This window comes from Mus caroli, unplaced genomic scaffold (assembly GCF_978045245.1).
Source record: "Mus caroli unplaced genomic scaffold, Mus_caroli_1 scaffold_16, whole genome shotgun sequence".
In the NCBI taxonomy this organism is placed as follows: domain Eukaryota; kingdom Metazoa; phylum Chordata; class Mammalia; order Rodentia; family Muridae; genus Mus; species Mus caroli.
The window spans coordinates 14,933,385-14,946,209 of NW_028227271.1; the positions used below are offsets into that span (position 1 = coordinate 14,933,385).

The 12,825-nt window shown below is 53.7% G+C and overlaps 1 protein-coding gene across 4 annotated transcripts in view; it reads left to right on the top strand.

The window, feature by feature from the left end:
- The first annotated feature begins 799 nt into the window (after window positions 1–799).
- Window positions 800–12,825, top strand: part of Sbf1 (SET binding factor 1) — a 28,554-nt gene continuing 16,528 nt past the window's right edge. For 2 of the 4 annotated variants that reach the window (XM_029470002.1, XM_029470003.1), the window contains exons 1-18: window positions 800–1,022; window positions 7,594–7,679; window positions 8,002–8,139; window positions 8,316–8,474; window positions 8,558–8,668; window positions 9,011–9,034; window positions 9,271–9,376; window positions 9,496–9,628; window positions 9,726–9,834; window positions 9,910–10,023; window positions 10,131–10,208; window positions 10,545–10,658; window positions 10,730–10,858; window positions 10,941–11,039; window positions 11,117–11,321; window positions 11,405–11,517; window positions 12,256–12,405; window positions 12,674–12,742. In XM_029470002.1, the coding sequence (XP_029325862.1) occupies window positions 968–1,022; window positions 7,594–7,679; window positions 8,002–8,139; window positions 8,316–8,474; window positions 8,558–8,668; window positions 9,011–9,034; window positions 9,271–9,376; window positions 9,496–9,628; window positions 9,726–9,834; window positions 9,910–10,023; window positions 10,131–10,208; window positions 10,545–10,658; window positions 10,730–10,858; window positions 10,941–11,039; window positions 11,117–11,321; window positions 11,405–11,517; window positions 12,256–12,405; window positions 12,674–12,742 (1,992 nt within the window). In that variant the 5' untranslated portion in view covers window positions 800–967. The remainder of the gene's footprint in view (window positions 1,023–7,593; window positions 7,680–8,001; window positions 8,140–8,315; window positions 8,475–8,557; window positions 8,669–9,010; window positions 9,035–9,270; window positions 9,377–9,495; window positions 9,629–9,725; window positions 9,835–9,909; window positions 10,024–10,130; window positions 10,209–10,544; window positions 10,659–10,729; window positions 10,859–10,940; window positions 11,040–11,116; window positions 11,322–11,404; window positions 11,518–12,255; window positions 12,406–12,673; window positions 12,743–12,825) is intronic. The other 2 variants (XM_021184342.2, XM_021184343.2) reach the window with 1 other exon arrangement.

Sequence of the window (12,825 nt, forward strand, 5' to 3'; positions counted from 1 at the left end):
TCTTGCAGGTGGAGGGAACAAGATGCTAATAGGTGGCTTGTCTTTCAGTTCTCACAGAAAACTAAACTCATCAACAAGCAAGCCTAGTCCTCCCCCTTTAATCTCCTGGTCAAGGACCTTGCCCCTCCTACAAGTGTCCATTCCTGTGTTACTGCAAGAGGCCTGGCCAACCCCCTGACCTCCAGGGCGATCCAACTTCGCAGGAAGGTGACTCAAGCTGGGACTTTTTTTTTTTAATGCAGGTGTTGGATATCCCACCCATCCAATGGTGAAATATCTAGCTGCTCCTTTTTGCACTGGGAACTTAAAAAAAAAAAAAGCCTGTAAAGTCTTTCCCTTGGCCACCATAAGGTTGACAGGGTGTGTGGCGAAGCCATGACACTCCTCCATCCCCCAGCTCGGTCCTCTAGTTTGGGAGACTTGCTGGACAAGGCCTGAGCTCCACTGGTTTGCTTCAGGCAGACTGAGCTGGACCACGCCCCTTGACCCTCAGAGTTAGGCTCTCCCAAGGGTGAGGTCCAGGTCTCCCTTCATTCCGGGGCTTCAGTTCCGACGGAGAAGTATGCCCTAATCCTGACCGGTGCTTCAGGTCGAAATGTCGGCCGCGGGACCAGGGTAGCTGACCCGCCCCGGCCGCCGTAAGCTTCACCCGCCCAAAGGGTTGAGCCGGTCCTTGAGAGTGAGGTAGTAGGCGGGGCAGCGCCCTCTGGACCCGCCCCACGCGGAGTGGACCAATGGAAGCGCACTGTGCCCGGTCCCGCCTACACGGGAGGGGCAGAACTGCGCAGGCTCCCGAAGCGCCCGGGCGGGCCGGCTGGCTGGGAAGATGGCGGCGGAAGCCCTGGTCAGCGGCGCCGCAGAGGAGCGGGCCCGGGGTGTCCCAAGTGTGCAGCTTAGGGCCAGCGCCGGGCCATGAGCGCGCCGCCATCGAACCCTCGAGCCGTGGAGCCCGCCTGCGCCCCTTGCCATGGCGCGGCTCGCGGACTACTTCGTGCTGGTGGCGTTCGGGCCGCACCCGCGCGGTGAGTCTCAGCGCCGAGGGGGACGAGCTGGGGGGACTGAGGGACTGGGACTGAGGACTCGAAGCTAAGAAGACCCGGCCGGAGGCAGGGTCAGGAGCTGGGGCCGAGTTCTCGGGGCTCGCGAAAAGAGGCCTCCGTAGTTATTGGCCACGGTGGCGTCGGGGCAACCCGCGAGGACCCCGGACGACATGGCCTGTGTAAGAACCATCCCTCCTACACCTGGGCACCTGCGTCGCTGTTCCGAGGTGGGCAGGGGCGTGTCGCTCGGGCGTGGGAGGCTGGAGGACCCTGCTGCAGTTCGGTCTCCCCGATTCCAAGTTGGGTGGGATGGGCTCACCCCGCCTTGGCCGACTGCTGGTGGCTGGGTCTGGGAATTTCAGAGAGGGGGGCGGAACGTTTTCGTTTTCCAGCTTCTCTGACCCAGTGCTAGGTCTGAAGCCTCAAGCATCGCTTGATGGGGTGCAGTGGAGGGGGAGGGGTTCGTAGGTGGTATGGAGCCGGACTTCAGACGAAAGTGTCACACTTGGAGGAGAGCATTCCTGGTGTTCAAGCCTCTAAGCCAGGCCCCTCAGCGGGGGATCAGTGTGGTGATCGGTACTCCGTGTCTAGGAGGCCCTGATCTGGAGTCAGCACCTGTGTCTGAGAGCCCTTCAGTCCCGGGGGGTAGGAGAAAACGGAGCCTGACAGTGACATCAACCACAGCCATGGAGACAACAGTGTTGGGGGTGTTGGCTGGAGTCCTCAGTGTGCCAGGCCCTGCACAACCCTTTGTGTGTATGATCTCATTTCTCCCAATAGCCCACTGAGATTGCCTCGCTGTTGCCCTGTCTTCAGCATAGAATCTGGCATAGAGAAGTTGAGTGTGTGGGTCTGGAATGGAGGCTGGGACTTGTACTCTGGCTGTCAGAGTCCACCTGCAGAGGGGTGGTATCTTAGGGACAACTGTGGCCAGATGAGGTAGCCCCTAATCCCTAGATGTAATGCCTCCTACCGTGTTCCAGTTATCTATTCCACACAATTATTCTGCTGCTTCTCAGACCAGCTGTCACTGTCACCATTTAGGACCCAAACTTTTTTCTTTGCCTTTCTTCTTGCTAAGTCTCCACTAGGACTGTTCTTTTGTTTAATGTCCACATGATGGACCCTGTACGCACTGGAAAACATCACCACCACCACCACCACCACCACCACCACCACCACCACCACCACCACCTCTGCCTTCAGATCTGTTCAGTACCCTCGCTTCTTTCTGCTCTCATGTATTCAAGTCTATATCTTTTGGCACTCAGTCCAGAGCATCTGTCTTTCCCTCCAAAGAGGGAGTTCTCAAAGGCAGAGACCACATTGTGTTCATCCCCCTGTCCTCCATGAGCAGGAGGCTTGCCACCAGTGTTGTACTGGCACACACAGGGAGAACCTGTGCTCCAAGGCATATGTGAAGGCCAGTGAGGTGCCTCCTCTGGAATGGAGTAGGAGTACTGCTGGAGAGTGAGGAACCAAGCTGGCCAAGGCTGGCTGGGGTCTCGGGCTGGGCGCTGGGCCAGGGCTGGAGAAACAGAATGGACTTGGATGGTGGTGAGAAGGGTATGAAGAAGGTCTTGTGAGACAGAATGTAGGTAAAGGCCAGGTAGGGGAGGTCTGCTGGGAGTGGGGTAAAATTGAGGGTGACGTGTGGGTAGCTCCATGGGAAGTTGCTGTGGCACATGGGGGCTTACTGATACAACTATACAAGAGGTGTGGACCTCTAACCTCTGTACAGGACGGGATAGAAGGCTAAGGCCAGAGGTGGCTACTTTTCCTGAATCATCGGTGTGATGGAGTAATTCTCAGATTACCCATCACTGTGGAGACTGCAGGCCAGTGAGCTCTCTAAGCACTGCCTTCTAGGGTCAGAGTTGACTGGTTGTTGGCTGACCACTCGGCCTCAAGCATTCCTTTGAGGAACCAGCCTGGAATCGGGTTTCTGGATGTGGGCTGAAGGTAGATCTATAAGGCAAGGGATGTGAGTACCAAGAACAAAAGACCCCACGCTGAGGAGCACACTAAAGATTAGTTGTCCTTCCTTTGTCACTCTTCACCCTTGGCTTGCACCAGTTACTGTGCACTCTCGCCTCAGTTTTCCCATCTTTATATGGAATGGGCCACACGGAGCTGCTCTGAGGCTGTCGGGAACACTTGTGCATAAAGATATAGCACAGGACTGGCCCAAGGAGATAATTTACATCGAAGGTTTGAGTAGCCGATGTAAGAATGCTAGGTAGGTGTTTCTGAAGAAGGTGAAGGGCCCTCTGTGTGCTGACTGACCCAGGATGCAGGGTCTTTTAGATTAAGGGGATACGCGTGAGAGGATACCTCAGTTTTGTTCTGAATCAGAACTTTTTCTCTGCAGCTGCTAGGAGTAAAACCTTGGTAATGAGTGCCTTTTTAGAGAGGTAGCATTCTGGTTGCTAATGGTTACAGTTGGTGACCTGTGGGCAAGGCTACAGACAATAAATGCCTGAGCTGTGTGTAACCTTTTCCCTTTAGACTCTATAAAGTAGAGGTTCTAGATGGCACAGCATAGACCCCACACCTGGTGAGTAGGGCTGTGTGCTTTGTCCTGTCACTGAACTGGACACCTTTTTTAGTATGAGGAACCAGACAGCATAGTTTGAGACCCCTGCCCAGTTCCCAGACATGGTCACTTCGTTGCTTGTAGCTTGGGGAGTCCTCAGTTATCTGGGAACACCAATTATCAGACCCTTTACATGACTTAAACCTGACAGGTACCCTTCTACTACTTCCTGTGAGGAAAAGCTACATCTTCATCAACCAAGAAAACTATTTGTATTTCATGACCTGGCCTCTTTCAGCCTTGATGGTAATGAGGTGGCCACATTCTTGGGCCCATCTACTGTCCCCACCCATGGGCCTGCCCTCTCTCTGGATCAGGTTGGGGCTGTTTGGGGTGGCTGCAGTTCCCTCCCAGCTCCCCCCACACCCTGAGAGTTTAAGGGTCCAAGATCTTGGATTAAAGTTTCTGTGGTCCGTTTATAGATTGGGGGTAGGTCAAAGAGAACATCTGAAAGAGCTGTAAGCTCCTGCTGCACACGGAGTCAGCTGTAGCTTGCCTGGAGCATTGTGTCTTCGTGTTCAGGTCTGATAGGTAGAAGCAGCAAGGCAGTATTCTTTTGTTTCCTCTCCCTTTTCCTATAGCTAGGCTCCTGAGAGGCAGCAGCTATCTGGTGCTGTCCAGCATGTATGGTGAGGTATGTGGTAGGGCAGTCAGGGGAACTGCTATTCTGTCTGGGCCTTTCCACAGTGCACACTGTCCACGGCTGGTCCTCCAGGCATCAGAGCCTGGCACTAGTGATGAGGTGCCAGCAGATGACAGAATACATGATCTGTATTCTACCACCCAGTCTGCATGAGCCTGGCTGCTAGAGGTGCTTTGAGTTTAGGAATCACAGTGTATCTTCCTAGGGTGGGCCTACCCAGCCTGTGGGTTTAAGAGTGGTTCAGGAACTTTCTTTTTTAGGGGTTGTTTTGTTTTTTTGTTTTGTTTGTTTGTTGTTTTGTTTTGGGGGGTTTTTTGTTTGTTTTTGTTTGTTTTTTGAGACAGGGTTTCTCTGTGTAGCCCTGGCTGTCCTGGAACTCACTTTGTAGACCAGGCTGGCCGCGAACTCAGAAATCCTCCTGCCTCTTGTCTCCCATGTGCTGAGATTAAAGGCGTGCGCCACCACCGCCCTGCTGGTCAGGGACTTTCTATCTCTGCTTTAGTGGACCTCGGTGTCCATCCTCTATAAGCTGCCCAAAGAGCACTGCCTTGTAATATATGGCTGTGCTATCGGAATTCCTTTTAGCAGGGTTGGGATAGGGAGGGAGGATGTGCCTGCTCTTGTCTACCCAAAGTCGACAGTACATTGATGGGTTAAGTACAGTCATTGCAGGTTACTCCTGTTGCCAAAAGTCTTCAGTGGGTGACAGACACAGAGGAACATGGCAAAATCCTTCATACAAATGCAAGCTAGCAGTTTGGGGTCTCAGAGAAGCCAGAGAGAGTTAACAAGGCTTCCTCATGGTCTCACTGGGAGGGAGGGCCTACTGTGCCTAGGGCTCCGGAAGTTGTTCTGCACTTCTGACTGAAGAACCTGTTTGTTTGTGAGGTGTGAGTTGGGCAGGGTGTGGGGAAGATGGTCATATAGCTGACTACATGCATTCAACAAGTCCTAATTAGGCTGTAGTCTGTACCATGCACAGGAACTTGTGTCTGTTCAGGATACTACAGGTGCCTACCAGTTGCCTGGAGAGGGGCTTATACGAGTTGGGGGAAGGACCTCAGCGTCCTGCTTTGGACCCAGATTTAGGTAGAGAGTAGATAGCAAGCTTCTTAGAGGAGGCACTGGGCTGAAACCTGAAATTCAAACCTGGGCTGTCACAGGACAGGAAGGGGCTCAGGAGAGATGCCCACTGGGCTTCTGCCTTTATGAGGCAGTTGGGAGTCTCAGGAAAGGAGCTCTTTAGAGTGTAGAATCCTCAGGCTTTCAAGCTAGTGGGAAATGGGAATTAACATTGTACTGGCAGTGGAAGGTGACCATCCTTTCTGTGCCAACTCCCCTGGGTAGAGAGGCTGCTAAAAACAACCCTCAGAAGGTTACTAGCCCTCCTGGCCTTGTGGGAAAGCTGCAGAGCAGAGGCTGCAGTCCCTATCTGTGTACCCCCCGCCTTCCTTCCTCCGCATGCTGCCTCGTGGCAAGAACTGGGTGAGCCCTGGGTGCCAGCCAGGGCTGGGCCCAGATGGTGGTTTAGGGCCGAGCACAAGGAGGCTCTTGCCGGAGTGGGTGGGGGGAGGAGCCACAACTGAGGGGGGGGGGGTTAGTGTGTGTGTGTGTGTTTGTGTGTGTGTGTCTGTGTGTGTCTCTGTGTGTTTTCACAGTACATGCACTGTCCAGGCCTGTTGAGGGTGGGACCTGAGGAACCCCATAGGGGTTTTATCTTGGTGGGACAGGTGTGTGGGTGTGTGTAGGTAGGCATGACACCAGCAGACACCTGTCCCTTCCTTGTCTGTTGCCTGATGCCTGCAGGGTGTTGGTGGTAGGAGGAGGGGAGCAGGAAGCTGAGGTTTTGTGAGTCATAATAGGCCCTGCACCCCACCACCTCCTGCTTAGCAGCAACCTTCCTAGTGTTGACAGTCGTGGTGCTTGCTTCATGGTTCTGGAGGGATGCATGGTCTCCCATGGTTGCAGCTGAGTTCCTTTGCTTTTAGGGGACCTGGGAATTGTGGATTGTTGTGTTGAGCTTAGTGGTTCAGTACGACTGTGTTCAAGTGGACCAGGCTGGGTGGATGTGAGGCCATAGCTCAGCAAGCAGGCCCATTGCACACAGACATTTTCTGGAACTTAGGCTGAGCAGGGGGATCCATGACAAGACCTTTTATGTAGAGCACTCTCCCTTTACCGTCTGCTTCTGCTTCTTCCACTGGTGGGAACATCAGTATTGAGGCTGGTCCATGGGAAGGATGGGAGAGTACTGTGCCCTGAGGATCTTGAAGTGTGAGATGCAAAAGTGAGGAGGCCTGTTTTTCTTTGCATACCACAGTGGTTCTCAGCCTGTGGGCTGGGATCTCTTTGGGGTCAGATATCCTGTATATTAGATATTCACATTGCAATTCATAACAGTAGCAAAATTACAGCTATGAAGTAGCAACAAAATAATTGTATGGTTGGGGGTCACCACAACATGGGGAACATGAGGAATATTAAAGTCGCAACATTAGGAAGGTTGAGAAGCAATGCCATACGAGACTCCATCTTATGTGTGTATGTGAGGCAAAGGAAGCCATCACACATCCTCACCGCTGCCCTCACTTTGCCTCCTGATTTAATGGTGTAAAGATGAGCCCAGGCCAGGACCTTCACTCCACCTACATAGACTGTACTTAGAAGTACTTCCCTTGCTGGTACATACTGAGGGAGTCTGGGCGCTTCAGGGCTCAGAGGGGCAGCATATACTTGCTAAACTCTTTGTTTTTGGAGATTTGTGTTCTGGGAGGAACTGTCTCTGAGGTACTGTGGATAGGTAGCAACTTGGATCCATGGTTGGTGTTTCCACCCCCATCATAAGAGGAGCTAAGGCTTGAATTCCACTCATGGGTCCAGGGCAGACAGGTGACAGGGATCACCAAGATACCCAAATGTGCCCTGTATATTTAGACATGTCCACAGTTTGCATGGCGCTCACTGTGGCAGGGGTTGAGGCTAACGCTGCAGGTTGGCAGTCAGGGAAGATATTGAGTTCGCTAAAACTCCTCCTCCTCCCTGAAAGGTCCCTGTACAATGAAAGGTCAGCTTGGGCTGGCAGGTGAGAGGAAGGATCTGGAGGCTTCTCTACCTTCCTTATGGTGGCCTTGGGGTCTGCACCTATCCAATGGCTTATCTACCCAGAAGTCTATTGAGAGAAATAGTAGATCTGGGAGCTCAGGTTGGTCTGGTGCCAGATAAGAAGAGGTTGTTTCCATCCTGCGCCAGTCCTGGCAGTGTGAGGGTTGGGATGTGTGGGGAATGGTGCTCTGACCACCTGCTCTTGTTCTCAGGGAGTGGGGAAGGCCAGGGCCAGATCCTGCAGCGCTTCCCGGAGAAGGACTGGGAGGACAACCCTTTCCCCCAGGGCATTGAGCTGGTGAGTGTGGAGGTGTAGCATTAAGGGGGAAGTCAGGTCCACTGTTGATGGTAACTGGCCTGACAGGCAGGGTGTCTTGCTCATGTCACTGTGTCCCTCATGGGCTTCACCCTGGATGGTAAGGCCAGAGCTATATTACTCCTTTCCTTGAGAGAGCTGAGGCTAGGAGGCTAAGGTGTTGCCTAGGTAACTAACAGGCGCTTCATATACCCAGCAACTCTAGGCCCTGGCAGTACAGATGCTTGAGGATACATGGTAGGGGTAAGGGGGGAATTTTTGTTATAGGTGTGGGTGCAGGCACTAACTGCTGATCCCTCTGCAGTTTTGCCAGCCCAGTGGGTGGCAGCTATGTCCCGAGAGGAATCCACCAACTTTCTTTGTGGCTGTCCTTACTGACATCAACTCTGAGAGGCACTACTGCGCCTGCTTGACCTTCTGGGAGCCAGTGGAGTCCACACAGGTCAGCGTAAGCTCTGGTGTGCAACATGTGAGGCTGAGCCCTGGGCCGTGGCCAGCCTGCTCTACCTCTGGGGGTATGTTCCTGTTGGGAAGGCTGGGTCTCAGTCACCTCTGTCTTCCACTCGGTCTCATGGGATGACTCTGATTAGAGCCAGGAGAATGGGTTTCTGTTTGCAGGAAGTAGTGTGCACTGAAGATGCCACAGAGAAGGAGGAAGAGGCAGATGGAGGAGGCCAAGCGCGGCTGTCATCCACAGCCCCAGCCCAGCCTGGCCAACTTTTTGCGCCAAAGACTCTGGTTCTGGTGTCTCGACTGGACCATTCCGAAGTGTTCAGGGTGAGGAGGGCCGCCATAGCAGCAAGCCAGGGCACAGGGTGTTCCTGTCAGCTGTACCACTGTTCCCTATCTGGTTGTTGCAGAATAGCCTTGGTCTCATCTATGCTATCCATGTGGAAGGCCTGAATGTGAGCCTCGAGAACGTGATCGGGAACCTGCTCACATGCACTGTCCCATTGGCTGGCGGGTCTCAGGTGGGTCTTGGAGACAGCTGGATGGCCACAGGCCTTCCTGGTACAGTCACAGGAGGCAGGGGTGGGGTGGGGGAGTACCTATGGGGTACTGATAGACTGGCTAACTGAGCACACTCAGCCCAAAGCCTCAGATACTCCCTTCTGCTTTTGGTGCCACCCTTTGCCATCTGTTCTTAGCCCTGTCTACTTCATACCTGTACCTTTGGGCCTTCATTTTCTGTCTCTCTATCCTCTTGATCATTGGGTGTGTTCCTGTCACTGGATGCTGTTGTCCGTGTATCTGTCTGCTTCCTACTTTGTGCCTTGTCTAATGGTGTCTCTCTGTCTGTCTGTCCTGTGCAGCTGGACTCTGTTGAGGAAGGAGCGGTATGGATTCTTTGTTTCTTCTGCCCACTCAGGCCCTGCCCCCACCCAGATCAGAGGCATTCCCCCCTTACCTTGAGTTTTCTCTGCAGAGCTGCTCAGCCAACAGAGGCAGAGTGTGACCTTTCCCTCCAGTCATCTAAGCCAGCCCCATCTCAAGATTTGCCAGCTTACCTGGGTTCAAGTGCTCAGATTTGACCCAGCTATACTGCTAAACCCTGATCATTTTCTTTCTACAGAGAACCATCTCTTTGGGGGCTGGTGACCGGCAGGTCATTCAGACTCCACTGGTAGACTCACTGCCTGTCAGCCGCTGTAGTGTAGCCCTGCTCTTCCGCCAGCTGGGTGAGACTGCCTGTCATACCCTACCCCTAAATTCCTGTCCCGGGCTGGTGGTCAGAGGTGTGGTGCTCCCTGGGTTATGGAGTAGGGACATGCACCCTCACCAGGCCTTCTTTCTTCAGGTATCACCAATGTGCTGTCTTTGTTCTGTGCTGCCCTTACTGAGCACAAAGTCCTCTTCTTGTCCAGGAGCTACCAACGTCTAGCAGATGCTTGCAGGGGTCTCTTGGCACTGCTGTTCCCTCTCAGATACAGGTGCTTTTCTGCCTGTCCCCTCCTGTCTCCTCCGGGTCCCTCTGCCTACCCCTATGCCCTCTATCTGAGGCTTACAGTGTCTTCTGGCCTGTTACAGCTTCACTTATGTGCCCATCTTGCCGGCACAGCTGCTGGAAGTCCTTAGCACACCTACGCCTTTCATCATTGGGGTCAATGCAGCCTTCCAGGCAGAGACTCAGGAGCTGGTAAGGGCTGTGCCTTGTGTCTGCATCACTGCCTAGTTTGCTGGTCTCTCACTGTTTGTTCCTTTTGGTGCCCAGCTGGACGTGATTGTCGCTGATCTTGATGGAGGGACAGTGACTGTCCCTGAGTGTGTGCACATTCCACCCCTGCCAGAGCCACTACAAAGCCAGACCCACAATGTTCTGAGCATGGTGAGGGTTGGGGTCAGGGTGGGACTGGAACCTGGGGCTTGTGGGAACCATCATCTGACAGCCAGGGAACCCTAAGGTCACCATGCAGTTGTTCTCTGCTTCCACAGGTCCTGGATCCAGAACTGGAGTTGGCTGACCTTGCCTTCCCACCCCCTACAACATCTGCTTCCTCCCTGAAAATGCAGGTGGGGGTCACTGCTGCTCTGGGATAGAGATTGCATTGCCTCTCATGGCTAAGCTGATGGTGTCACAGCCTACCTCCAAGCTGACCTCAGGCATCTCTAGCCTGGGAGCAAAGGAGCGATACAAACAGTTAGGTGTGGTGACGGTGCCAGTCAGTACAGTGAACCGATCAAGGGGCTCTGAACAGGACCTGTCTGTTCAACACTTGCAGAACTCACTGGGCTAAGAAGCACTGTTGGGAAAGGCAAAGGGGGGTGGCAGAGGTGCCTGGGAAACCTGTGTCTGGCTGTGAGTGTTTCCTGGGACCTGATACTCACCGCACCGACCTGCTCTCCCAGGACAAGGAGCTCCGTGCTGTCTTTCTGCGGCTCTTTGCTCAGCTCCTGCAGGGCTACCGCTGGTGCCTGCACATCGTGCGCATCCACCCAGAGCCCGTCATCCGCTTCCATAAGGTAGGCTGTGGGGCTGGGGCTGGGGCTGGCTCGTGAGGCCATGAGGAGCTAACTTCCTGGTGTTCTCCCAGGCAGCATTCTTAGGCCAGCGTGGACTGGTGGAGGATGATTTCCTGATGAAAGTGTTGGAGGGCATGGCCTTCGCGGGCTTTGTATCTGAGCGCGGGGTTCCCTACCGTGCCACAGACCTGTTTGATGAGGTACAGCCTGCCTTTGCCTGCCTACCTGTCCCTCCCCCAGCCCACTTAACTGACCTCATCACCCTGCCTCCTTTCCCCTTAGCTGGTGGCTCATGAGGTAGCACGGATGCGAGCAGATGAGAGCCATCCCCACCGCGTCCTGCGTCATGTCCAGGAACTGGCAGAGCAACTTTATAAGAATGTATGGTGGGTGACATGGAGGGCATGCTACCACTTTGGTCCTGGCCCTCTAGCCAATGTCTGCCCATGTTCCCTCAGGAAAACCCGTACCCAGCTGTGGCGATGCACAAAGTGCAGAGGCCAGGAGAGGCCAGTCACCTGCGGCGGACCCACCGGCCATTCCCCCGGCTAGATGAGGGCACAATTCAGTGGATTGTGGACCAGGCTACGGCCAAGATGCAGGGCGCACCTCCAGCTGTCAAAGCTGAGCGGAGGAGCACTGTGCCTTCAGGGCCCCCCATGAGTATGTAACTTGAAGGGGAAGGCAGGCTGGTTTAGGATGGGCACGGGGCCAGGAGTTAAAGTGAACATGACCTTTCTCTTTAGCGGCCATACTGGAGCGCTGTAGTGGGCCTCATATCAACAGTGCACGTCGCCTGGAGGTAGTACGGAATTGCATCTCCTATGTGTTTGAAGGGAAAATGCTTGAGGCAAAGAAGGTGAGGCCTGTCAGATAGAACTTCTAATCTGGGATTTGGGCAACAGGTGTCAGGAGACTCAGTTCTTTCTTCTCGTGTTGTGATTCCGAGCTTGTGCAGTGCCTGGGTGGATGGAGGATGTTCTTTCATCCGAGTGACAGTAGTAGGGTGAATACACTATACACAGTGTCTTCTGCAGTTTTTGGAGTGTGTGTTTGTTTGCTTGATTTTTTTGCGGGGGAGGGGGTCTGAGGGAAGAGTTTTCAAGACAGGATCTTTATAGCCCAGGCTGGCCTGCAACTCACTATATAAGCAAAGCTGACTTTGCTCTTAGCTGCCTCAGCCTCTTGAATACTGGGATTACAGGTATAAGCCACCAGGCCTGGCTTAATGTTGCTTTAATAATAATCTTGCATGCTCTTGCCCTTCATTGCTCATGAACACATTTGAGGTCTTAATAACATTTGTGAGGTGTTCCTGTGAAGCCTCTCTCCAGAGCCCATGTCCACACTTGCTTGGGAGCCTGCACCATGCACATTTCTCTGTCCTTATGAACTGTCATTTGTGGAACTGCTGGGTCTGTTGGAAGATTTTGTCTGTATTGGTCAATGAAACCCAGCGCCTGGGCTTCCCTGAGTTACACTGGCTTTGGGTTTTTCTCTGCTTAGAGCTTGCGCTTAGCTACCTCCACGCTGACTCAGGGTGAGGTTCTCCCTGCACTGCTGTCTGTCCTTCATCACCTTTTGCCTCTGCTTTCAGTTGCTTCCGGCTGTACTCAGGGCCCTGAAGGGGCGAGCTGCCCGTCGCTGCCTTGCCCATGAGCTTCACCTGCACGTACAGCAGAACCGGGCAGTTTTGGATCATCAGCAGTTTGACTTTGTCGTCCGCATGATGAATTGCTGCCTGCAGGTGAAACTGGCCTCACCTTAGCAGTGATAGCACATGAGGAAGAGGGGGTTCAGGAGTCTCTCCCATGGGATAGGCTGGGGGAGGTGCTAAGGCTGAGGAGGGTGGGGAGCTGAAGAGCGAGCGTTCTTGTTGGAAATGACTTTGAAACCTGAGGCTAGAGTTCCAGCTGGCAGTGACGGGAGATGCTGGTCTGTAATGGCCTGAGAGGTGGGATTGGGCATGGATGTTGTCTAGTAGAGCTTCCCATCACTCATGGCTCTGTCCACAGGATTGCACTTCCCTGGATGAGCATGGCATTGCAGCTGCACTGCTGCCTTTGGTCACAGCCTTCTGCAGGGTAAGTGTTGGGAGTGAGGCGGGGCTGGGTTTCCTCTTTATGAGTTAGGTCTACTGTCTGTGAGCTCATGACTTTTCTAACTT